The sequence below is a fragment of the Oncorhynchus gorbuscha genome, linkage group LG24 (genome assembly GCF_021184085.1).
Source record: "Oncorhynchus gorbuscha isolate QuinsamMale2020 ecotype Even-year linkage group LG24, OgorEven_v1.0, whole genome shotgun sequence".
Lineage (NCBI taxonomy): Eukaryota > Metazoa > Chordata > Actinopteri > Salmoniformes > Salmonidae > Oncorhynchus > Oncorhynchus gorbuscha.
In genome coordinates, this window is record NC_060196.1 from 5406906 (window position 1) to 5434806 (window position 27901).

The following is a 27901-nucleotide window of genomic DNA, read 5'->3' on the forward strand; positions in this document are numbered from 1 at the left end:
AACTGTTGGAGTCTTCTGTTAATGGCATGGTTGTTTTAGTAAGGTATTTCGTATAGAGCTATTCTTTTTCAGTCATAAATCAAAGCATTTGTTTTCTATCCGGAAAAAGAAAAGCTCTATACAAAAATAAACTCAACGTGTTGGACATGATGCCAAATTCTAAAACTGAGGCAGTTTATGGTTTAGAAATAAAAATCTCTGGTGGAGATTCCTGCAGTTAGCATGCCAATTGCACACTCCCTTGAGACATCTGGCATTGTTGGAACTGCACATTTTAAAGTGGCCTTTGTCCACAGCACAAGGTACACCTGTGTAATGATCATGCTGCTTGAATGGGGTCTTGGCAAAGGAGAAATGCCCACTAACATGGATGTAAATATTTTGTGCACATGCAACATTTTTGGAATCTTATTTCAGCTCATGGGACCAACACTTCAGTTATAAATGCTACCTGTAATGGCACTCATGCTCAAATTACATAGTATTGCAATATAGGTCAAATATAAAGCCTCAGTTTTGTGGTTTGTTACTGTAAATGTAAAAGCAAGCCAACTTCTTGATTAATTGGGCCTCAAATGTGCTATTGGGTCATTCCTATGTGGTGTCTAACGTCTTCAGGAATAATCTTGGTGTAAAATGTGGATCCCACAGGGCTACAGTATCCTTTACCTTAAATTCCCTTTCAAGATATGTTTAACACCTTTCAGTGGATGTTTGTTTTGCCATGTCCCTGGGTGCTATCAACTTGAGAAATAAGCTATATTTTATTTTAAACAATTGATCTGATCACTTTCCAACCTGTTTTTTGTAATTCTCCATTTAAGAAAACACCTTCCTACAATGCCACATTCAGGAAGTGTCAATTTATTTGGTGGGAAAACAATGGTGCAAAGCTAAATAAAATTTCTACCCACCCTGTTTGGATAATTACCTAAATGTTCATGTTTGAGAGAAGTTAATCCTATTCACCAATACGCTACCACAATCTTGCTCACTCGGGTCTATGGCTAATTTACGATCCACATTTCCACCCTGTGAGGATGATACACCTAAAAAAAAAAATCACTGTTTAAGCTTAACCAATGTTTTTCTTAATGTCAAACCTTGACACTTTCCTCAAAGTTTTATGAATGACCCTGTTAAGGAGAATTGACTTCATGGAAGTCAAAAAAAAAAAGTCATGAACCAGCTGAGCATTTGAGCACAATTAGCCACCAGAAAAGGCCTTTAGGGGGCTACATACATGCAGTATTGTAAGAACCACAATTCATAGTTTGAGGAAATATTGTACTACAACAGATCTATTTAATGTGCAATGGTGTGGTCAACATGTTAAATACTGCATATCTGGATTAGAACAAAGATGGTAAAGGTTTTGTGGCAGGAACTTCATATGAATGCATGTTACAGCCAGCCATTCTCCGATGCATCGTCATAAAGTTATTTCATTATTTGGATAGTCTGTAGTCCATCTGTAGATGCTCTATCAGTAACATTTCAACTAGCCCTAACCCTTACCGTAACCTTCAAGCAGTTGCTTATCAGCAGATAGTCCATCTGTATGTGGTCATACTATCCAAATAAAGTGATCCTTTCACATTAATACATACTATTTTAAAAACACCCAATAGCTTTCTGTGGGAGATTGACCGGACAATGTAGTTTTAAGCTTCAAAGTAGAGTACTGCAGTCCAGTGGGGCAAAACGGCACTTTGGAATAGTCATCTTTCAGGTTCTCATATTTCCATAGTTCAAAAGACATTATTCATGATGAAACCACGGACACAAAGTAGTTCCCCAGTGTCTTTGTTAAGGGTAGATTACTCATGCCAGCACTTGCATATAATTTTTAGGCACCAACGCTCGCTTCCCCCTCAACTCTCCCAGGAACCACTCATCGTCAATGGACTCCACGTTGGTGATGATATCCCCCGCCTATAGCAAGAGAAAGGAAAGTTATACTGTAGGCCTAGTACCTGTGTGTATGTATATACACTGCTCAAAAAAATCAAGGGAACACTTAAACAACACAATGTAACTCCAAGTCAATCAAACTGTCCACTTAGGAAGCAACACTGATTGACAATAAATTTCACATGCTGTTGTGCAAATGGAATAGACAACAATTGGAAATTATAGACAATTAGCAAGACACCCCCATTGTGGTTAGGTTAGGGTGGTTCTGCAGGTGGTGACCACTTCTCAGTTCCTATGCTTCCTGGCTGATGTTTTCGTCACTTTAGAATGCTGGCGGTGCTTTCACTATAGTAGTAGCATGAGACGGAGTCTTGCAGGCTTTCTGTGTCTGTCAGCGGAGTGTCCAGAGCATGGAGGCGCTACCAGGAGACAGGCCAGTACATCAGGAGACGTGGAGGAATAGTCGTAGACCGTAGGAGGGCAACAACCCAGCAGCAGGACCGCTACCTCCGCCTTTGTGCAAGGAGAGGCAGGAGGAGCACTGCCAGAGCCCTGCAAAATGACCTCCAGCAGGCCACAAATGTGTATGTGTCTGCTCAAACGGTCAGAAACAGACTCCAAGAGGGTGGTATGAGGGCCCGACGTCCACAGGTGGGGGTTGTGCTTACAGCCCAACACCGTGCAGGACGTTTGGCATTTGCCAGAGAACACCAAGATTGGCAAATTCGCCACTGGCGCCCTGTGCTCTTCACACTGAGCACATGTGACAGACGTGACAGTTTGGAGATGCCGTGGAGAACGTTCTGCTGCCTGCAACATCCTCCAGCATGACCGGTTTGGCGGTGGGTCAGTCATGATGTGGGGTGGCATTTCTTTGGGGGGCCGCACAGCCCTCCATGTGCTCGCCAGAGGTAGCCTGACTGCCATTAGATACCGAGATGAGATCCTCAGACCCCTTGTGAGACCATATGCTGGTGCGGTTGGCCCTGGGTTCCTCCTAATGCAAGACAATGCTAGACCTCATGTGGCTGGAGTGCGTCAGCAGTTCCTGCAAGAGGAAGGCATTGATGCTATGGACTGGCCCGCCCGTTCCCCAGACCTGAATCCAAGTGAGCACATCTGGGACATCACATCTCGCTCCATCCACCAACGCCACGTTGCACCACAGACTGTCCAGGAGTTGTCGGATGCTTTAGTCCAGGTCTGGGAGGAGATCCCTCAGGAGACCATCCGCCACCTCATCAGGAGCATGCCCAGGCGTTGTAGGGAGGTCATACAGGCACGTGGAGGCCACACACACACACTACTGAGCCTCATTTTGACTTGTTTAAAGGACATTACATCAAAGTTGGATCAGCCTGTAGTGTGGTTTTCCATTTAATTTTGAGTGTGACTCCAAATCCAGACCTCCATGGGTAGATCAATTTGATTTCCATTGATAATTTGTGTGATTTTGTTGTCAGCACATTCAACTATGTAAAGAAAAAAGTATTTAATAAGAATATTTAATTAATTCAGATCTAGGATGTGTTATTTTAGTGATCCCTTTATTTTTTTTGAGCAGTGTATATATACACACACACGACTGTTGATTGTAATAAACAGAATGTTAACTCTTTTGTAGTAATTAACTATTGAATGTTGACAGAAATACCTTCAGTGAGAGCTCCTCATCACATTCAGCTGTGAAGTCGAACAGTGCTTTCCCTCTGCTTCCTTCTCCATTAGTCACACTCTGCTGTCTGTCCAACACTGGAGAGTTGCCTGGACAGAGACAAAGGGAATCATCAGTACCTTAAATGTCCTATGTTGCCCTATTGAGTAGTCCAGGAATATCTGTCAGAGGCAGCTGGTGGGAAGAGCCTTGAGGATGCGCTCATTTGAAAGATTAATGGAACTGTATCAAACATACAGAAACCATATGTTTGACTCCGTTCCATTAATTCCAATCCAGTATTTACAATGAGCCCATCCTCATATAGCTCCTCCCACCTGCCTCTGGTATATAGGCCTATTCAAACTGGGTTTTAAGTTTAATGTATCAGTAGTTGTTTTTTGTCATGTGTCAATCACCCCGGTAAAGTTATTTGAATTAAATAAAAAATATAAAAACTCCTAGATTTATATATCAAGCAGATAAAATCACCTCCTACCATAAGATGGCGCCATAAGAATGCCCTATTATTACCTGAGCTGGTCTCTACGAAGGCTGTGGGGAAGAATCCTTCTCTACCGTTAAGCCTTCCAGAGCACCACTCGGCGTCTACATGCTGTGTGACCAGGATACGGTCTCCCTGTTGGAAGGACAGTTCCTCTTCTGCCTGGCCTACAAAGTCATACAGAGCCACGGCCCACTCCACTCCTGACGAACCAGACTATAGACAGGGATATACATGTCAGTGGACACTCTCGTACTCACGGGTCTCATACACAAGTACAATCATTAATCATTGGATATACACACAGACGTCATTAGGCTACCCCAGACTACAGCTAAGGCCAAACACCAGACACTGACACACCTGTATCGTGACGTTAGTTTGTGTTATGTTGTTATGTAGACTGGTAACGGTACCACATGAACCATACCTGTATGGGTTTGGCAGCCTCTTGGGTCTTGGTTGAAGAAACCATGCCTGAGAAATGCAGTAGCGATATTCAGATAGAAAGCATATTGTGTTGACAGTTGCTGAACATAAAACTGAATGGGGAATGAGTGTGTGGGCGTACACTAGTACACTGCTAGAGCCAGTGAGAAGTACATGCAGCACACAGAGTGAGCTGTAGCGTATTAATAATAAGGTCTTCGTACAGGGGCTTACACAGAGCTCCTGATTTAAACATGTTGCACAGATTCCATACATTCCGCAGAGGGAAGTATCAGCCTACACATTACGAGAGAGATGGAGGCTGTTCACTGTAGACTAGTTCAAGAGAAACTTTTGTACTGGTGGATAAACTGCAATAGGGGTACAGGATGTGACGATACAGCTAAAATCCCCCGTGCCAAGAATAAATATTTCACTGTGTTTGTGGCCTGGCCACCTTTGACTTTACACTATGACCTCAGATACAGCATGTCGGAACGACATGAACTTCCGTGGGAAAATTCCTATGTCTCCAATTCTCTGATTATGTTTACAATGTCAAGATAGGGACACACATCTCAAGCAGAGGTTCCTTAATGATTTAAAGGCCCCGTCTGTGATATGTCATTTAATATACAGTATATTCCATTTCAAACTAGGAAGTGGGCCTTGAATTAAAAGTCCTACCAGGTAGTGCCATCTTGGTGGGGAATGATTGCTGTGGTTGTGGCGGAGGAGGAAGATCTTCTATGATATCCACAAAGTTGATGGGGAAGATTCCAGTGTGGGCCCCTATCTGTCCCCTCGCCCACTCCTCTTCCATGTACTCCTTTAGCTGAATCACGTCTCCCTCAGAAAAGGTTAGCTCGTCACTCTGCTCACCCTCGAAGTCGAACCGCGCCACACACCTTGGTCCACTGACTGTTGCAGGGGGGGGGGCCTTGCCTTCTTTGTGTTGGTCAGTGTTGCTGCATTTGACTGAATAGAGAAAAAAAAATCATAATCAAAACACATTGAAAGCATTAAATAGCTGGACTCATTTGTATACATCCTATACAGGGGGGGGGGGGGGGGGAGGGGGGGGGGGGAGTATTTAGTCAGCCACCAATTGTGCAAGTTCTCCCACTTAAAAAGACTATGACAGACAAAATGAGGGGGAAAAAAACCAGAAAATTACATTGTAGGATTTTTAATGAATTTATTTGCAAATTATGGTGGAAAATATGTATTTGGTAACCTCCATACAAGCAAGATTTCTGGCTCTCACAGACCTGTAACATCTTCTTTAAGAGGCTCCTCTGTCCTCCACTCGTTACCTGTATTAATGGCACCTGTTTGTACTTGTTGTCAGTATAAAAGACACCTGTCCACAACCTCAAACAGTCACACTCCAAACTCCACTATGGCCAAGACCAAAGAGCTGTCAAAGGACACCAGAAACAAAATTGTAGACCTGCACCAGGCTGGAAAGACTGAATCTGCAATAGGTAAGCAGCTTGGTTTGAAGAAATCAACTGTGGGAGCAATTATTAGGAAATGGAAGACATACAAGACCACTGATAATCTCCCTCGATCTGGGGCTCCACGCAAGATCTCACCCCATGGGGTCAAAATGATCACAAGAACGGTGAGCAAAAATCCCAGAACCACACGGGGGGACCTAGTGAATGACCTGCAGAGAGCTGGGACCAAAGTAACAAAGCCTACCATCAGTAACATACTACGCCGCCAGGGACTCAAATCCTGCAGTGCCAGACGTGTCCCCCTGCTTAAGCCAGTACATGTCCAGGCCCGTCTGAAGTTTGCTAGAGAGCATTTTGATGATCCAGAAGAAGATTGGGAGAATGTCATATGGTCAGATGAAACCAAAATATAACTTTTTGGTAAAAACTCAACTCGTCGTGTTTGGAGGACAAAGAATGCTGAGTTGCAAAGAACACATCCAACATCCAAAGAACACAATACCTACTGTGAAGCATGGGGGTGGAAACATCATGCTTTGCGGCTGTTTTTCTGCAAAGGGACCAGGACGACTGATCCGTGTAAAGGAAAGAATGAATGGGGCCATGTATCGTGAGATTTTGAGTGAAAACCTCCTTCCATCAGCAAGGGCATTGAAGATGAAATGTGGCTGGGTCTTTCAGCATGACAATGATCCCAAACACACCCCCCGGGCAATGAAGGAGTGGTTTCGTAAGAAGTATTTCAAGGTCCTGGAGTGGCCTAGCCAGTCTCCAGATCTCAACCCCATAGAAAATCTTTGGAGGGAGTTGAAAGTCTGTGTTGCCCAGCAACAGCCCCAAAACATCACTGCTCTAGAGGAGATCTGCATGGAGGAATGGGCCAAAATACCAGCAACAGTGTGTGAAAACCTTGTGAAGACTTACAGAAAACATTTGACCTCTATCATTGCCAACAAAGGGTATATAACAAAGTATTGAGATAAACATTTGTTATTGACCAAATACTTATTTTCCACCATAATTTGCAAATAAATAAATTTAAAATCCTACAATGTGATTTTCTGGATTTTTGTAGTTGAAGTTGAAGTGTACCTATGATGAAAATGACAGGCCTCTCATCTTTTTAAGTGGGAGAACTTGCACAATTGGTGGCCGACTAAATACTTTTTTGCCCCACTGTAGATCACTTTATGGGCTGGTTTCTCACACAAAAGACTTTTAATAGAGACTTTATTGAACAGTTTTTCGTCCAGGAGTAGGCTTAATCTGAATCTTGGAAACCAGCGCTATCTCTATAGCTGAAACATTGACTGAAGTCTTACCATAACTTTGACATAGCTGACAGGGAAGAAGCCAGAGGAGCCTCTACAGGAGCCACGGTACCACTCACTGTCCACCTGCTCCACATTGGTCACCACATCCCCCTCCCTCAGACCCAGCTCCCCTGGACCCTCTGGATAGGATACAACACATGTCATTCAAATCCCACTGCTTACACCAACTGACAACACAAACTCTAGCATGAACTCTACTTTGTGGATATCAATTGCTGAGGGAAAAACAACTAAGCAATAAATATATGCCAGACATATTGCAAATTACTTGAGGTGATTCAAATCTGTAAACACTTTTTTCTTCTAGATTCTAGATTCTAAAAGTTACATGGCGTGGACATGTTTGGGGGAACTCAAAACAGCTGTAAAAGCATGCCAGCCATATTGGAATTTATTTGACATGATTAAAATCTAATAAATTACTTAAAATATTGTAAGGTGTACAGTCCAACAGCCAACGTGTTTGTTAGTATAGGACATAGGAGACTTGTTAGGTTGTGTGTTGTGGTGGTCAGTGTGCCAGAGTAGGTACTGTTCTGTACCTGGGGTGAAGTCATGGAGGACCTGCACCTGCAGACCACTGCTGCCTCTACGAGACCCAACTGTGCTGACACCCTGTAAGAAGAGAAAACACATCCAGTATTATGTGAAATTTACAGAAACACTTACAAGAGAGGGATTTAGAGACCAAACTAAACTAAAAAAATAATCCACGTTCATAAGGAAAGTTCCTATGTGGCTACAAATAAATAAAAACCAATTGGTGTAGATATACTAAACATTGGCTACCTCCTATTGAGTTTGACTAGCCTAACAAAATAGGGGGTGGCCAAACTAAATACGGGGTGGCCAAACTAAATAGGGGGTGGCCAAACTAAATAGGGGGTGGCCAACCTAAATAGGGGGTGGCCAAACTAAATAGGGGGTGGCCAAACTAAATAGGGGGTGGCCAAACTAAATACGGGGTGGCCAAACTAAATACGGGGTGGCCAAACAAAATAGGGGGTGGCCAAACTAAATACGGGGTGGCCAAACAAAATACGGGGTGGCCAAACTAAATATGGGGTAGCCTAACAAAATAGGGGGTGGTCAAACTAAATATGGGGTGGCCAAACTAAATATGGGGTAGCCTAACAAAATAGGGGGTGGCCAAACTAAATATGGGGTAGCCTAACAAAATAGGGGGTGGCCAAACTAAATATGGGGTAGCCTAACAAAATAGGGGGTGGCCAAACTAAATATGGGGTGGCCAAACTAAATATGGGGTAGCCTAACAAAATAGGGGGTGGCCAAACTAAATATGGGGTAGCCTAACAAAATAGGGGTGGCCAAACTAAATATGGGGTAGCCTAACAAAATAGGGGGTGGCCAAACTAAATATGGGGTGGCCAAACTAAATATGGGGTAGCCTAACAAAATAGGGGGTGGCCAAACTAAATATGGGGTAGCCTAACAAAATAGGGGGTGGCCAAACTAAATATGGGGTAGCCTAACAAAATAGGGGGTGGCCAAACTAAATATGGGGTAGCCTAACAAAATAGGGGTGGCCAAACAAAATAGGGGGTGGCCAAACAAAATAGGGGGTGGCCAAACTAAATAGGGGGTGGCCAAACTAAATAGGGGGTGGCCAAGTTGCCTGGAAAGTAAGCGGGCAGACATGTTTTGATTGACAGCTCATTGTAAATTGTTGAAGACATTACTTGTGACAGAGCTGGTTTAGTTGGGGCACTGCAGAGAGGAGTGATGACTTTCATGTGAGACTTCTGGACTCGGCCCCGGATGTCTCCCACTTGACATTCAAAGGTCTTGTGGTCGAGCTGCTCAATCAGCAGCAGCAACTCATTTTTCTGTGGGGAAAATCAAGAAGCATTTGATATTCATTTCTACTAAATTGTATTTTCCTTAAAGAAAACATGTATTACAAAACAGTAAGGTGAAATAAGTAAATCCATAAAACTAGTGATCAAATCAGGTTTAAATACAGTAGTCAGTAACATGTTCTTGTTGTTGCTAGAAGCAAAACATCCAACACATGCAGACAGTGATTTACCTGGAATGAGAGTTCCCCTGTGTCTCTCCCACTGTAGTCAAACTCTGCTATTCCGTGGGGAAGTCCAAGCTAGACAAACACACATGACAAAGAAAACATTCAGAAAACATTCAGAAAACATAAACATACACTATGTGACACTTGCCACAACTACAGTACACAACAGTTCCACTGAAATCCACCATGGATCTGCCTTGGGGGCAGCAACAGAGCAGGCTGCCTTGGGGGCAGCAACAGAGCAGGCTGCCTTGGGGGCAGGGGCAGAGCAGGCTGCCTTGGGGGCTGCAGCAGAGCAGGGTGGGAACTCTTAAGCTCTCACCGTGTATTGGTTGTAGAGACGGTGGCCAGGGTTGGGCCTGGGGGGAAGCACAGGTCCCTTCTTCTTGGGCTTCTGAGCCTGGGGCTGCTTGGGTGATGGAGCTGCTGATGAAGCTGGTGCTCTACGGGTAGAGAGGGATTGACGTGGACCATTTATCCGGGCCGGGGGTGGCCTTCCTGGGCCTACTTTTGCTGGAGGTGGGCGAGGAGGGAGGACCTTAGCCCCACCAGGCCTGGAAGAGATCAACAGCAGTATGAAGTTAATTAAAGCCATGTGTCTAGGACTGTATCTAATATGTTATCAATGGATCTTTACCCCTCTTTATCCCCTAAAATGACCCACAATGTGATGTTACTGACCGAGGAGGGAGGCCCGGTATGGGCTCAGAATCAAAGGACTCCTACAGTTCAAATCAACAGAGAAAAGGTTGTTACTATTATGTTCAAGGAAGCAACGTGGCAGTCTAGAAACAGATGTGAATGGATGACAACCAGGGTACTTCTCTAATCTCTCCCAGATCACATTTAACACCACATGGGATTGAATGACCTCCCCTGAACAAAACAGACTTCCTACGCCTACTACCAACACAGCGCTCAGCAACTAGGGCAACCATAGCAACCGAGTTAATGACTGCTCAATGTGCCCTTCCTTAGCCACTGCTAACAGCTAGCTGTACAGTACTAGTCATTCATTGTTCACACTACACTGGCCCCTTTGTGTGGTCTGCGGTTGAGAACCAACCGCAGGTGGAGGTGAATGTTGGCGGTGGCCAGGTAAAAGCCTGGTTTGTCAGGCTAGTTTAGCACTGCTTCTGACAGGGCTGGTTTTCAGACCACCATGAATAAACTGACACTAGATAATCGTGAGTGACGCTGAAGAAAATTACAAAGTAGCACCTTGACTTCCATTTTTATGTCCTTTTAGCTAAGCCTTCTTGCTGCACAAAAGCCCAGTTATGTCATAGCCAAGCTGGGCAGGGATCTATTGACTGGCTCTGGCTTCACCAGAGAGAGTGCAGTATCACGGTGGTGTGGAGGAAGAACTATGTCAGTAATCTCTTGTATTTCCTGTTTTCTAGTAGTAGAAGAGAATCTAGGTAGCCTACTGTGGATCAATAGTGCTTCTGTTGGGAGAATTATATGGGGAAGGAAGGTGGTAGCACTTACCTGAAAGGGGAAGCGGGTTGAGATGCTTTGTTTACGGGTCATGGAGGATGGCAGTGACCCTACAGGCTTCTGTGCAGGGAGAGGAGGAGGGTTGTCCAAAGTCCCATCGAACACTGAGAGAGAAAACAGTCAACGTTTTCGACTGGACACACTGTACTGTACAAACCATACAGTCAACTCTTAATTCATGCAAAAGGTTTGGAATCATTGTATTTTTTGCACTAATTCAATGGCTTGGTGTTGCTATGAATGAACGCTCTGAGATGGAACATGCACATACTCAAACTACGTGTCGAAGTAAATAAAGTATTGAAATTCGGATTAACTGACTCCCTTATCAGAAGTCGACTGTACACACTCACTAAGACACCAAAGCACAGACACGCACATTCAAACATCCACACCTACAGTTTGTTTGAGAAAATGGCTCGCCAGCAAAAATAAATCAACAGCATCTAATCCATCATTTGGTTATGTCAAAATCTTTTATTTTGGGTGGAGATGGAGATCAGAGGACCTTTATATAAGGTCATATATATGTGGATATGGAGCCACATCACTCACTACTCAGAGAGTAGAGCAGGAGGACTAGACTCACGGTTTCCTTTACTGGGCACTCTAATGGTGGTGGGTCTTCTGGTTACAGTCTGTCTGCTGAAGGAGCTGCCGCCGCCCACATCACTACACACAGGGTTCACTGGGATATAGTCTGTAGAGAGAGACAGAGACGGCCAGTGTTGACTCCTCTATTTTTTGTCAACATATATGTCCTGCATTAGGACTATATGACAAATTCTAAGCATTGTTTAAAACCTTTAATGCCAATCTGGACCCTCTCTTTCTAAAATTATCCGCCGCAATTGTTTCAACCCCTATTACTAGCTTGTTCAACCCCTCTTTTGTATCGTCTGAGATCCCTAAAGATTGGAAAGCTGCCGAGGTCATCCCCCTCTTTGAAGGAGGAGACACTCCAGACCCAAACTGTTATAGACCAATATCCATCCTGCCCTGCCTTTCTAACAGATAACCAACCATTTCGAATCCCACCATACCTTCTCCGCTATGCAATCTGGTTTCTGAGCTGGTCATGGGTGCACCTCAGCCACACTCAAGGTCCTAAACGATATCATAACTGCCATCGATAAAAGACAGTACTGTGCAGCCGTCTTCATCGACCTGGCCAAGGCTTTAGACTCTGTCAATCACCGCATTCTTATCTGCAGACTTAATAGTCTTGGTTTCTTAAATGACTGCCTCGCCTGGTTCACCAACTACTTCTCAGATAGAGTTCAGTGTGTCAAATCAGATGGCCTGTTGTCCGGACCTCTGGCAGTCTCTATGGGGGTGCCACAGGGTTCAATTCTCGGGCAGACTCTTTTCTCTGTATATATATATCAATGATGCTGCTGGTGATTCTCTGATCCACCTCTACGCAGACGACACCATTCTGTATACTTCTGGCTCTTCTTTGGACACTGTGTTAACAAAACTCCAGACGAGCTTCAATGCCAAACAACACTCCTTCTGTGGCCTCCAACTGCTCTTAAATGCTAGTAAAACTAAATGCATGCTTTTCAACCGATCACTGCCCACACTCGCCTGCCCGACTAGCTTCACTACTCTGGACGGTTCTGACTTAGAATACTAAGTCTACAAATACCTGGGTGTCTGGTTAGACTGTAAACTCTCCTTCCAGACTCACATTAAGCATCTCCAATCCAAAATTAAATCTAGAATCAACTTCCTATTTCGCAACAAAGCCTCCTTCACTCACGCTGCCAAACATACCCTCGTAAAACTGACTATCCTACCGACCCTTGACTTCGGCGATGTCATTTACAAAATAGCCTCCAACACACTACTCAGCAAATTAGATGTAGTCAATCACAGTGCCAACCGTTTTGTCGCAAAAGCCACATATGCCACCCACCACTGCGACCTGAATGCTTTCGTTGGCTGGCCCTCGCTTCATATTCGTTGCCAAACCCACTGGCTCCAGCTCATCTATAAGTCTTTGCTAGGTAAAGCCCCGCCTTATCTCATCTCACTGGTCACCATAGCAACACCCACCCGTAGCACGCACTCCAGCAGGTATATTTCACTGGTCATCCCCAAAACCAACTCCTACTTTGGCTGCCTTTCCTTCCAGTTCTCCGCTGCCAATGACTGGAACAAATCACTGAAGCTGGAGACTTATATCTCCCTCACTAACTTTAAGCATCAGCTGTCAGAGCAGCTTACCAATCACTGCACCTGTACACAGCCCATCTGTAAATAGCCCACCCAACAACCTCATCCCCATATTGTTATTTATTTTTGCTCTTTGCACCCCAGTATCTCTACTTGCACATCATCTTCTGCACATCGATCACTTCAGTGTTTAATGCTAAATTGTAATTATTTTGCCACTATGGCTTATTTATTGCCTTACCTCCCTAACCTTACTACTTTGCACACACTGTACATAGATTTTTCTATTGTGTTATTGACTGTACGTTTGTTTATTCTATGTGTAACTCTGTGTTGTTGTTTTTGTCACACTGCTTTGCTTTATCTTGGCCAGGTCGCAGTTGTAAATGAGAACTTGTTCTCAACTGGTCTACCTGGTTAAATAAAGGTGAAATAAAATTAAAAAACAAACAAAAATAAATACATTTAAATAAATTTAAAAAACTGCAGGCTAGGGACGTTTTTTGAAATGTAGTATCGATAAAGAGGTTATAAATGAGCTGATATGTATTTTAACTATACTTAGAACACTTATACTACTGAGTTAACCAATTAAGTCAGTGGTGAAATGCATGCTGCTGTACTTACTCGTGGGGTTGTCCATGTATTCATTCACTGCCTCTGTGGTGGTGATGGAGGCTGAGTTGTTGAGGTTGAGGCCCAGCGGCTCCTTGCGAGGCTTCTCTGGAGAAATAGGAGGTACCAACCTGGGTTCATCCTCCTCTTGGGGGAAGAGGTTCTTGGCTCTGGCCGCTATGGAGAGCCGCGACCGGGAAAGTAGGGCTGTCTTGGCGGGGGGTGGAGCCTCTGGTTCTGGTTCTTTTGGTTCTGGGACTATACTAGGTTTTCTGTGGAGCATGGGTCTGGGTGCTGGGGTTGGGATGGAAGGAATAAAGGGAGTGGAGAAAATGGAGATTGCCCCCTGGTAGTTATTGCCATTACTGGGCTTCTTGATTGAGGGCTTGGGGGCAAGGGCTGGGGCTGGTTTGGCTGAAATCACAGGGGGTTTGAGGTGCACGTTCCTGGGTAGAGGCTCTGGTTGTTTGAACTCTGGTTCCCCATCGCCCTCCTGGCTCTCAAAAGCCTGGATCCGGGCCCGGATGTTACGTTGGCTGTGAAGGGCGGCCATGTCACCGTCCTCGTCACCTTCCTGGCTTTGGTCGCTCACGTCAGTTGGTGTCTGATTGTCACTAGCGTCACTAGTGTTCTGGGCGCATTGGTCCACGGGACAAAACACATCTAATAGTTCCTGTAGGTACTTCCCCGAGGGAGGAGCCTCGACTGCTGTGTCATCTACAGAGCTGGAACCACTGTCACTGAGCCTGACCAGAGTCTGAACTTTGACCTCCTCTGTGATTGTCTGTTTGCAGGATTTGGAACGAGGAAGCGGGATGGGACGTTCAGTGGCTACTGGGACTGATGAGGAGGGGACTGTAGGTTCTAAGAACGTAGTGATAGTGCTGGGTTCAGAAGGTATTATTGGCCCATCCCATTGTACAGAAACAGATGGAGAGAGAGACCGGGTGTTTGGGATTGCACAGCTGGCATCTGTTGGGCTGGGTTGGGCTGCGGCTGACTTGGGGTCAGTTTGGTTCTTAGTGTTAGTGGCTGTGGCATCTACTTGGATAAGACCAGAATCAGATACAGCTATTGCAGTGGTAGAGTCACTTTGCAAAGGCTTGGGTAAGTATGGCCTTGGTGGTTTTTTTGGCTTTATTTTCACTGAGAAGCAAGAGATTATAAACAATACATTTAGACTATACTCACACCACTTAGATGTATAAAAAAAACGAATGAAAACTTTGACTAAAAAGTGACGTTACATTGTTTTAGTCGTGGTAATACAATGATATGATATTTGCCAACTATAGAGTTTGTGACGTTGTCAGCTAACCCATCTGTAACCATCACTCTCATTCTCACAAGCCTCACCTGTAGACTGTCTCTTCTCGATTGGCTGTGAGGATGCAGTGCATTCTGGGCCAGCGGCGGTGTCGTCCTCCACAGGGTCGGTCTGCGTGGCAATGGTCGTGGATCTCCGGGGGGTGGCGGTCAGCGGGACAACGGTCTCCTGGGTCTTCTCCTTGATCACCTGGTCATAGGATGGCGGTGGCTAAGACACGAGAGAGAAGGTTCACACACACACACACACACACACACACACACACACACACACACACACACACACACACACACACACACACACACACACACACACACACACACACACACACACACACACACACACACACACACACACACACACACACACACACACACACACACACACACGTTGACCAAGCAAATGTGTAGCGGTGTGATTATTACAACTTGTATTCTACATGCAAGCTTGCTACCGTCCTACATTGACGTCCTTTAGTAGCACAACATGCAGAACCTGCCGTGCTCGTTTCACTGATAAATTATGTTTGCTTCGAAAGTTGTTAATCTGAAACATTACACTGAAAACTGTGAAAGACACAGGAACATGGTAAGGTTAAAATGGTAAAAGTTAAAATCCATGCAGAAACACACCCAAACTGTGAACAGGCCAAGAACACACACCCTGCTGTCTCCCCTAGTATTAGAGGCTGATGTTAGTTAAATAAACAGTACCTGGGTATCTGATTGGATGCTCCCTCCCCAGATGGGCTGCGAGGGAGGCAAGGCTGCCGTAAATCCCCCAGAAGCCCCTGGTAACCAGCCGTTGGCAGCGAACGGCTCGGCTGACAGGATGGTGATCTCTGGACGTCTGAAAGACAAACAAGTCCATTACGCACAATACAGTAGACTGCCTCAACCAAACCTGACATGCAACAGACTGTTGACACTTGTCGTATGTTGACACAAAGCCATATGTAGCCATCAATTGTCATAAATCATTATATAGCTTTTTGAACACCATATTGTGGCCATAACTTTGTTTTTGTTTATATGCCATTTTATAGACCATATTACTTTCTTTAATGGTTATTCACCAGTTGAGTCGAGGACTGTAAGTCAACATAAATAATCAGTACGTTTCAAATGAAAAATGTGTATTGCACTGTAGAGCACAAGTTCTTTGCCACGGTGCACTTTACCTTGAAGCATTTGGGGTTTGATTTTTGGAATAATGAGAGTAGAACTGTATTCAATCAGAGAGCTACAGACAGACCATGGATTATGAAACTCCTCTGTTTACTTTACCTTCTGTCTCTGGTCTGTTCACTTTGGGTGCTGGTTCTCGCTGTGGGACAAAAATTACAGGAAATTAATCTCTTTCAATCTGATATGTAATGAATTGAAAGAGACAAAAAAAACACTTGGGGGATTCAATCATGTACAATAGCTATATACCAGAGGAGGCTGGTGGGAGGAGCTCGAGGAGGATGGGCTCATTGGAATGGAATATATGGAGCAGAGTAAAACACATCAATGTATGGAAACCACATTTGATTCCATTCCATTCTAGCCATTACAATGAGCCCATCCTCCTATAGTTCCTCCCACCAGCCTCCTCTGCTATAGACAGACTTTAATCATGCTAGGTACAATATAAAAGTATGAGAATATACAAAATAATGGACAAACTCAACAATGAGAAACTCACTTCGCTTGATGGCAGCTCGTATTGAGGACAGAGGTCCTTGGCTGGAAGAGAGAAGAGTGACCAATGAGGAGAGGAGAGTTTGACTGGACAATAAGATTTCTTACATTTATACAACCTGAGAAAGCAAAGTATAATGCTGGCAACAGTCAAACTCCACCGGACTACGACACTGGACAGACAGTGCTAATTATCCACAAGCCAACCAGCCACCTTTATAGGCTTGAACCAGGACAGAGGAATTCTCAACAAAAATAAATTACACACTCAGCAAATAATTGTATAATGACATTGACAATAATGACATTTGAAAACATTTAATTGTCACCCATAGGTTGCCTAGACTTCATATACGATAAAGTAAAATAGATAATATATACCCCTTGACCTCTAAAAGACCTGAATAAGTGCAGAGTAACACCAAAAGGAGGATAACAACAGCGCTGATAGTTGCATCAAACCTCTTTAGCTGCAGTGGTCCTCTCTGCACTGCAGTTGCCACTGGGACGGCCACATCCTCTATCTCACTCTATCATCAACTCCAATCCACACAACACAGCTACCGCTGCATACTGCAACCAAAAGAAGAGCCTGCCTCCGGTACATGCGCCTGTTATACGCCAGTAATCAGAGTGAGAATGAGACAAGTACTAGAGACGGCGGCACAAGAAAGAGGACAATCATTAAAAAGCAAGCCCTTTGAAGAGTTCAACCCCGCTTGCAACTTTCCACAATCCCTCTCCAGAAAACCCTTAAAAACGCAGCAGGACGCAGATCCAATCCACTGAATATCCTTCGGCATCGCCCATCTGGTACTGTAACAATGACTCAGAAATACCCCCAGTCTAACTCCTCCTCCTCCGGCCACCACAGACATCTACCAAGCCCAGTGTGGTGTCCAAAAGTGCACTTCTGCAATATAACCACCCCTCTTGCTGATCTGTATTCCCAGGTCTGATCTGACTTCCTGACTAGTGTAGTGTTGGAGCTGACACCGCACCCCTCCCAGGCTGTGCCAGAATATGTTCCCAGAAGGGCCAACTACGCAGTCTCAACGGAACGGGGTCTTGTGAACAGGATCCAGACCAGACCCCCACAGGCCCAGCACCTTCAACACATCCTGCTCATTAACTGAACTGGAGATGTGATATAAACCATCTGGAGAGGAAGACAGCAACACCCCCCCCCCCCCCCCCCCCCGCACTACGTGGATAATTAGGACGATTAGACCATAAACAAATAGAACAATAGAGGTTAAACGTCCAATAGTTGATCAACAATCAACAACAAAAAAAGGTTTGTATTGGAACACGTTGACGTTTGCTGTACTTTAACAGAAGAGGTTGGTGGGAGGAGCTATAGGAGGACGGGCTCAGTGTAATGGCTGGAATGGAATAAATTGACGTATCAAACATCTGGAAACCGTTTCACTCCGTTCTATTTATTCCATTCCAGCAGTTACAATGAGCCCTTCCTCCTATTGCTCCTCCCACCAGCCTCCTTCTGTGTCAATACCCTGGATTGGAAGACATTGAAAAGGTGCTGAGTTTTAATGAGTTATCTAGGTAGGGTATACCATGTTTTGAAAGAAGGGTTACAGGGTTGGAGTCAGTTTACTGAACTGAAATGGAATTGACCCTAACCCTGGACGGTAACCAACTTGGCTCTGGGGGCGTCAACAACTGAGTCCGTGTGGCTTGGTCCCCCATTCAAAAAGCTCTGACCTTCGGACACAGTGGACACAGTGTCCGACCGTCTGTCAAAGAGGATGGATCAGCGCATTGTTTGCTACCCTGCACCATTCACAACTCTCCCTCAGCAGAGCTGCCTGTTAAAGAGACAGTGTTCTGGCCACTGCAGTCCTGACAGAGCCGTGGAGCAACAGAGGTGGCTAGGTAGAGCTGGAACAACCCAGTGTTTACACTGGACCGTGCAACATTATCACAGTATTAACACGTTTCATTATCTGTATTGAGCAAGACATACACATCGAAAAGGCTCAATATGTAATTCAATGATATGGATAACTTACCTGGAATGAAGAGCCTCAGACTTATTTCTCTCTGTTCGATCTGAAAAGAAAAGTAACCAGTGTCACATTTGAAAGTTCAATTTCTAACTAAGAAAATACCCTCATTTTGTACACAAACAAAGCAAGCTGCAGGTACAACGACACAGGACAAGTGAACAAAATAACTATGGGCTTTGCATACCTTCTTGCCGTCCAAACACTTGAACAACTACATTCAGCCGGCTCGACATTCTAGTCTGTTCTTGATCAACCAGTTACAAAGAATGACATTGACATGCAAATAGCGAAAGCATTTGAAAAAACAAAACCATTTCTAAGCACAAATAATTGTTTTGTTAATGCTCTCATCTTTATTTCATCAAACCAGACATTACCTCTATGATCTGTATAGCTACAATCTCAAAGAAAACCAGATGTTATTGTGGGTGTAGTGAAATGCTTGTGTTCCAAGCTCCAACAGCACAGTAATATCTAATAATACACAACAATAACAAACAAAAAACGAAATACTGCAAAATTGCTTAGGAGCTGGAAGCAGAGCTGCCATGTCTGTCGGCTCCATCAGTGATCACAGGTTCAAAGTCATACAATACACATGAGTTACCTGTATTATTTATTTCCTTCACTTTCAACCAGTGACCAGGTTTTCAGACTCAAACAATAGATGATGATCTGACTGAGTGCCACGACTGGAGCTCTCTGAGGAGGTGGACTGGCTAGTGGTCCACAGAGCACAGCAGCGAAGCAAACATTTACATTCATTTGACTATACTACAGTATATGAGTGTATGAGGCCTTGGCACCATAAGAACTCAAATAAATCAGAAAAGTAGGTCATATGAGGATATTAGGATCCCTTTGTGTTAAAAATCATGCATTAAGTCATCTTAATATTTTGATGCTCATTTTTGTTAGCATCCTGCTAAAAACCTGACGCCATCGCCTCATTCTCTTACAACCAGTATAATACGGTTACAATGTCACACTTGCTATCTGCCATATGCCTCTGCCTCAAACTTATGTTACGGACTCTACTGAAAGCTACTTTGAGGAAAAATATGCTGTGGTTGTCCCACCTAGCTATCTTAAGATGAATGCACTAACTGTAAATTGCTCTGGAAAGGAGTGTCTGCTAAATGACTACAATGTAATTGTAACATTTTTACCTCACTATGAAACAAAAAAGGAAGTAACAGTTTGTTAGTGAATCAAATCCTCAGAGACATTTTCACACATTTCTTTGCACTTTGGTCTGTGAGAGATTGTTTACCTGTCTCAGTTACAGTGACAAAGTCAGAATGGGGAGAGGTTTTCCAAGAGGAAATCGTTTGACATTTACATACCAGTAGATACAATGCCATACACACACTGGTCAAAGGCAATTGCAATGGAACAACGAATAGGATTCAATATCTAGTGGATTTTCAATATTCAACATGCGCTTCATTTACAAGTTACCGAGCTGTCAGTTGGAATACAGAGCAAAATCCCCGCTGAAAGTATTGTCGATAACCTACTGTGAATTGTACTGACAACAACATAATCTCACAGCGAAACATAGCAACAAGAGATGCTCCTACCTGTTAACGTTTTAAACACATTTCACAAATGTCCCCCAAAATGGTGTGTATTATTTCCTTCAAGTCCCTCCCTACTTTTCCATGCTGTGTGTTGCTGTGTAAAGAAACAAACTCCATGACCACGAACGACAACAGAGAAAGGGGAGGGGTCTCACTCTCTCCCTACTGGCTGGTGTGTTGACTTGGCCAATGTCATCAAATGGAATGTGGCCATTCAGGAAGTACCACTCTACTGTCACTCTCCTGCTCTACTGATGAAACACTACAAAACAAATGACCCTCTGGTCTGATTTTAAAAAGGCACAGTTCACACAAAATACAAATATGCCAGGCTTTCTTCTGGCGTTGCTTGTTACCAACTGAACTAGGTCATTGAGTGCATATTTATGTTATTATAAGGGTTGTTCTGGGTTTGTTCCAGCCCAACACCTGTGTTTATCTAACAGAATCAAATCAACATGTCTTCCTCTGTCAGAGAGAGCACAGTACTGTGTGTCTTTCTGTCCATCTTCCCTATTGGCAGGGTGTTAATGGTGGGCACACCCATTCTGACGCTACATCTCTGTTGGCCAGATCCTTGTATTTCCCTATTGTAGCACCACTCCCTGCTCTGGGAACATGCATAGCTCTATTATTTGGTCATCGGTCTACATTAGTGTTAGGAAGTAGGCTACATATTAAAAACCTTGGCATACTGTGGGACTATGCTTTGCTGGATTAGAAGGTGGAGTCAACTGTTACTCTATTCCAATCCATCATAGATAGTACATCCGGACACAGTGCCACATCATTTTAGTAATTTAGCAGACGTTTTTATCCAAAGCGACTTTGGATACTTTTTCGTACTGGTCCGCCCGTGGGAGTCGAACCCACAACCCTGGTGTTGCAAGCGCCATTCTCTACCAACTGAGCTATAACATATCCTCTTTTCTAGAAGCCACTCAGCAGGTCGTGCGACCATTATGAAACACACCTTAACTTTTATTTTAGATAAGATATAGCTGTGGAAACCAGGCAGAAAAGCACTCTATCCATAGAAGTACTTTCATTAGATACTTATTATTGCTGGTGAAGAGGCTCAACCCTCTTTCTCTGAGTGGTGGGAGAGAGACATTTGCCAGGTCATGGACTCCTCCTTCAGAGGGCTTTTAATAGTAAATATCCCACGACAGGTTATGGACAATTACACAATAAACAAATAAATAAAAAATATAAGATTAATAGCCTATTGAATATGAAATAAATATCATTTTTAACACCAAATAGAAGCAACAAAACAAGAGAGGATGCAAAACAACTAACTCACTAAAGAGAAAAGAAACAGAGATATGGTTTTTAAGCTGATTTGCTTGCTAAAAGACCAGCTACAATAATAACCATTGAAGGGAACCCATACAGAAACACCACAAAACAACTCACTATGACACATGCTAATATCACTCAGAACTGGGGCAGCCCTCTGTAAAGAACAAGTGGTAAGAGGGAGTGTAGAAAAAAAGCCTCTCTTAATATGGAAGCTAGGCCCAGGACTTCAAACCAACCAGAGAGGTCAGAAGTAAGGTTACATCCCATGGACGGTGGGTCTAGGCTATGAAGGCACAGCAGTGTGGAGACAAGGAGCTAGTTCCCATCCCTAGTCAGTCCATAAAGAAGCATCTTCCTCTATATCCCAACCCCAGTAACATGGCATGTTCAGGAACGTGATCTCTCATATTCTGGGTTTATTTATACAGGGCAAGAATCTCTGCTTCTTCCCAGAACCCCATAAGACTTCCAGGGGTTTTCATATCCTTGGATCCTACTTCCCACACAGGCAGAACAGACACTGATGTCCTCATAGGGTAGATTCAAAGTCTTCCCTATACATTCTCAAAGGGAGTGTTTCAAATGATTTAGGGTGGGCTGGGGGTTAATGGCTGGGTAAGTGGGTTGATGGGTGAACGCAACAGCTGCACATTAACCGTGTCCAATCCAGAGCCATTGTGGGTCAGTTCTGAGAGATGTTCTGTAGGAAGTCAAACCCGTGGACCAGACAGGTCAGTTGGACTAGCCAGTAGAAATAAGGAACCAAGTCAATATTGTGTGTCAATTACTGAACATATTTTTATTATGTTAATCAATGATAAACTATCGGGCAGAAATACATTTGTTTAAATTGTATTAATTTAGCAGACGCTCTCATGCAGAGTGAAATACAGTAGTGAGTGTATACACTTTCATACTTGTTTTGCAACCCCCCCCCCCATGTGAAGCACTATGAATACAGGTCAGTTGGACTAGCCAGTAGAAGTATATTGTGTCAATTATTGAACATCAATTTATCATTATTATCGTTAATCACTGATAAACTATCTGCCAGAAAGAGTGAAGCATTCTGGGTGACATTGAAACACCAGCTTTGGTGCACTGCACATCTATTTTCTCTCTTGAGGCTCTACAGTACATTAATATGTACATCTCATTTGCTACAAGGGAAACAGGCTCCACATTAATATTTGAGAGCCTTTTCATCACACAAAAGAAAAGAGTTATTTCACAGCTGTCATTGGGCTGCCTCCATGTGGAGTCAAATTGATAAGTAATGAATTTGTCGATGTCGAGTGGGGAAGCTAGTATTTTACAACGGGACAAAAATGGAACGAGTCAATTAAAATCTAATATGCCTTTTTGGAAATAGACAGTTTAATTGCCAAATACTAATGATGGTTGGATTTGTATTAAGTGATAAGCCTCAGCTAAGAGAGACACAATTCTTCAAAGGAAGACAAAATATGAATTTCTCCTTCTCCATACTCCTACAGCCACCCGAGGGTGAGAGGGACAGAGATGAGGGGGTCTAAGTTATATATATAAATTATACACACACACACACACACACACACACACTGCTTGGAATAATAAAACAGTCAAAGTGGAACAGATGTCCACGACTATAAAAGCATAACATTGTGAATGTGGAGCGCTCTATCCATGTCAAGACATGATTAGGTGATGTCAAAGATGGATGTTTGGGGGAGATGACAGCCTAACGGAGATCTTGCTCAATGCAAGGAGATTAAACTTTGGCCAATTGAAAATGCAGATGAAGAACAGTATGCACAAAGTAATCATCAATGATAACATATGGCATCATACGGTGCATGGCATATGAGATAATGTATATTACTCTTAAGAAGTGACAAGCATATACTGAAGCCTTAATAGGCTAATCTCAGCTTGTGACAAATAACTTCATATGATATAGCCTAGCTAGCCTACACACATGTGCAGTAGAGTTGGCAGTTGGCACCATTATCAAGTTACAAGACAACAGTTCATGTTCGCCTGTTCCATCACTCTCTACACAGTCAACCCACCTGTCCATAGGATCAAATCAAATGTATTTATATAGTCCTTCTTACATCAGCTGATATCTCAAAGTGCTGTACAGAAACCCAGCCTAAAACCCCAAACAGCAAGCAAAGCAGATGTAGAAGCACGGTGGCTAGGAAAAAAACTCTTTAGAAAGGCCAAAACCTAGGAAGAAACCTAGAGAGGAACCAGGCAATGAGGGGTGGCCAGTCCTCTTCTGGTTTTGCCGGGTGGAGATTATAACAGAACACATGTCTGAGATCAGCCTGATCTCCCAATACAGACAGCTGCAGTTAACCCAGACCTGAACTAACACACTGGGCATGGAGGCTTGTGTTGGGTAGGGTGTGTCTTTACTTGGATGTCAGGTGTTTGCTCAACAGGTGTTGCTGCTTAATTCTCCCCCAATTACACTAGGAAGGTCTAACCATTCTATGGGTCCAAACACATTGTTAGATTGGAAATCACTCGGCATAGAACCATGTTTAGAACCAGAATTCAAAGGTGAGGGAAAGTTCAATATACCAACAGCCATTGAAATGTAAAATAGTTAACCAAACGCAATGACTAAAATCAAATCAAACTTTATTTGCCACATGCGGTACGGTAAAGTGTAGACTTTACCGTGAAATGCTTACTTACAAGCCCTTAACCAACAGTGCAGTTCAAGATAAGAAAATATTTACCAAGTAGACTAAAATAAAAAGTAACACAATAAGAATAACATGGCTATATACAGGGGGCACCGGTACCAAGTCAGTGTGCAGGGGTACAAGTTAGTTGAGGTAATCTATGGGGGCAATTGTCTTGCCATGCGGTAGACAATTTTACAGGCTTTCCTCTGACACCGCCTATTATATAGGTCCTGGATAGCAGGAAGCTTGGCCCCAGTGATGTACTAAGCCATTCGCACTACCCTCTGTAGCACCTTACGGTCAGATGCTGAACAGTTGCCATACCATGCATTGATGCAACCGATCAGGATGCTCCCGATAGTGCAGCTGTAGAACCTTTTGAGGATCTGGGGACCCATGCTAAATCTTTTCAGTCTCTTGAGGGAGAAAAGGTTTTGTCGTGCCCTCTTCATGACTGTCTTGTTATGTTTGGACCATGATAGTTTGTTGGTGATATGGACACCAAGGAACTTGAAACTCTCAACCCACTCCGCTACAGCCCCGTCGATGTTAATGGCGTGCCGTACTTTTCCTGTAGTCCACGATCAGCTCCTTTCTCTTGCTCACATTGAGGGAAAGGTTGTTGTCCTGGCACCACACTGCCAGTTCTCTGATGGTGTTGGAGTCGTGTTTGGCCACGTAGCCGTGTGTGAACAGGGAATACAGGAGGGGACTAAGTACACACCCCTGAGGGGCCCAAGTACACACCCCTGAGGGGCCCCAGTGTTAAGGATCAGCCTTGGCAGAAGTGTTTTTGCCAACTCTTACCAACTGGGGGCGGCCCATCAGGAAGTCCAGGATAAAGCCTACATACATGTATTCATTTACAACCCTTTCTCTTGATCTACATAAAGATTGTGTGGCATAAGAGATATGAATATGAACACATTTTAGAGGTGATTTCATCAGGAAATTAAACGACAAAAGCAAAAATATACAGAGCCAAAATTAACAGGATCAACCTGTCTGCCAAGTGCCAGTGGTTTTTCAAATACATTTCCAGCAACACAGTTCGCACCAAATGACACAGCTTGTCTGGCATGAGATGAGGAATATTTTAAGTGTCAGGAGATGTACAATTTGTTGTGTCATCCTTCCTTCCTGTCTGGCTGGCAGAGTTTCCCAGACCATTTCCTTGTGGTTGTAGCACTGTTTACTGACTGCTGTATCTGATACACACAGGTAGTTGCTACCAGCTGCTGTATACAAGTATACTTTCACTGAATGACGTAGTGAGGGCATTGTGTCAACCATAGCAGCTAGATACTGTAATGGTGCAGAACAGAACTAGGGTTTATTTCTATATATCACTAGAAACTGATTTGTTGCTAGAAGGCATGAGAGAAGTGAGAGAGCAAGGGTTTTCAAACTCAGGTTTGTGTACTATATATATATATATATATATATTTTTTTACATAGATACTTCTTGGATTTTTTTATGTGAACAATGATTCATTTAGGAAAATCGCTAGCTGCAACAGAATAAAATCGTTGATACCATTGTATGTCTCTGCATCAAGTATGAAGGAAGTTAAAGGTAGTTGTACGAGCCAATGCTAACTAGTGTTAGTGCAATGACAGGAAGTCTACAAGAACAGTTAGCATTCTAGATGATCTTGTTGATTGGACTCTACCATCTGAAGTAGTAATTTTCAGATAGAAAAACAGTTTGTGTCAATTTAAACAATCAAAACCAGATAGAAAGCAGGCAGAAAATATATTTTACTATTTATATTTTTTAATAATATCATATGAGAACTAACAATCAAATAAAAGCTAGACAGTGAGGGAGAATATAATTTTTGAAAAACTGGGCATTCAGGTTACATGCCCATTGATTTTGTTATAATGTTTGAGCAGAGAAACACACCATTAGCCATGGGAAAATGCATATAATTGCTGGAAATTAGTAGCTTCAAAACTACCAACAACAAAAAAATCTCAGCTCAAAGGAATGGAACAATTTGTAGAATTGCGTAACATTTGCTTCACAACAATAAGTTATAGGAATTACATTTTCAGCTAAATTGTATCATTTCCTACACACTTAACCATATGTTTCATGATGGAACACTGTTCCAAGTTGTCATGTCCATGGGTTAAAAAGGTAAAAGTCCACGTTTTGAAATTATATTACCCCGAAGTGTCAAACACATGTAGCCTACTTCAGGAGACTCTGTAACAAAATTACAAGACGTTGACGATAGATTGTGGACATACCTGTTGCTTGATTTCGGTTCCGTATATCCCTCAACTCCTCCTCCTCTTCTCTTCTTGCTTCAGCCATAGGAGACGAGAACACTGCGGCGCCTGGTAATTTCCGGCAAATTAGAACCGTGTCATTAAAAAAAGTATTGACTGAGGTGGTTAATTAAATGTGTGTTGTGAACAGTCTCGGCTGGTGAGTAAAATTGGGTCTTTACGAGTTGAGAAAACCTGAAGTAGGCCTACGCCGGTCAGAGAGTATAACTTTCTACAACTGTGTTTGTGTTAATGTAATTTTGTAGAATATGAGGGGTAGTTAGGCTATAGCTCCCTACCTTGTCCGCACCGACAGTAGCCCGACCCGAATGTCAACAACAGGAACTGAATTGTCTGGCAAAAGTGGTATCACAAACGGAGATGGTGTCTCGGAATTGAGAACAACTGAGTGGAGTGGAGTTGACAGACCGCAACAAAAGTTTCTCTCCTCACCAGAATATCTGAGTAAAACCACTGCGACCCGAACACAAAGAATTGTAGCCAAACGGAATGAGTGGTCACAGTGTCCTCTTGTGCGTATGTTATCCATAAAACATTTTTTTAAACACCCAAAGCACCGCTATTTGACCATAGATACCCAGACGGCCGCCCATAGTGATGATGCTAGTCATTCATTACATGTTACGGCTTGCAGAGACAGGCAGATACTGTTTTTTTGTTGAAGCACATACAAATGAAAAGGCAGCCTACTACTTTACATATTAGCCTACTAACTGGGTTGAGTTGTGTAAAAACAAATGTTGTAGTTATTCAAGCTAGACGTAATGATTAGATATACAAATGTATATTTTTCTCTTCGAGGTAATCTGATTTCCATACTGTACGAACTCTTCCTCCCACCCTGTTGCACCACCAGTGAGTGACTCGCACCTGACTCTGGTGAAGACAAGACCGTCTCCCACGTCGTCTCCTTGGGGCTTGGTAGTTCCACAGGTATTATCTTGTTAGACAAAGAACAGTTAGCCAGTGAAGACCACTCGTTTACAGCAGAATGGTCTGACTCACCACAACCAGCCTCTGACCGTGTTTGACGATGATCGTTTGGTTTTGACATGGCTGCCTAAAGTCGACCTCCAGAGGACAAGTCTTCATCACACCTTTGATCATGAGTAAAAACATGAAGGCTGACTTTTATATCTATTGTGAAGCATAGACAAAAAGCACAAACATTTAATACTATACCTATTACGGTATAGCCTACCATTGCATCTAGGAAATCAAATCGCTGAGGTAGTATTTTGAATCCCATTTTGGGTGTTGCACATCTATTAATTAATCCCCAAGTTTGATATCTGAGTATTGGCACACAGTCCAAGCACATTATATGTTCTCTACAGCATAGAG

The 27901-nt window shown here is 43.4% G+C and overlaps 1 protein-coding gene across 1 annotated transcript; it reads right to left on the reverse strand.

Annotated features, from left to right (window-relative positions):
• Positions 1–1273: 1273 nt before the first annotated feature.
• On the reverse strand, positions 1274–27880 carry LOC124012025 (SH3 domain-containing protein 19-like). The gene is given in 23 exon segments (XM_046325371.1): positions 1274–1935; positions 3572–3681; positions 4106–4292; positions 4507–4553; positions 5193–5466; positions 5469–5483; positions 7291–7421; positions 7845–7917; positions 9003–9149; positions 9353–9421; positions 9672–9903; positions 10031–10071; positions 10841–10953; positions 11439–11549; positions 13658–14791; positions 15002–15182; positions 15686–15821; positions 16259–16298; positions 16662–16702; positions 18691–18730; positions 26516–26605; positions 27428–27654; positions 27759–27880. Coding segments are annotated over 22 exon segments (3507 nt in total). The 5' UTR covers positions 27612–27654; positions 27759–27880; the 3' UTR covers positions 1274–1824.
• Between the last annotated feature and the right edge of the window lie 21 nt (positions 27881–27901).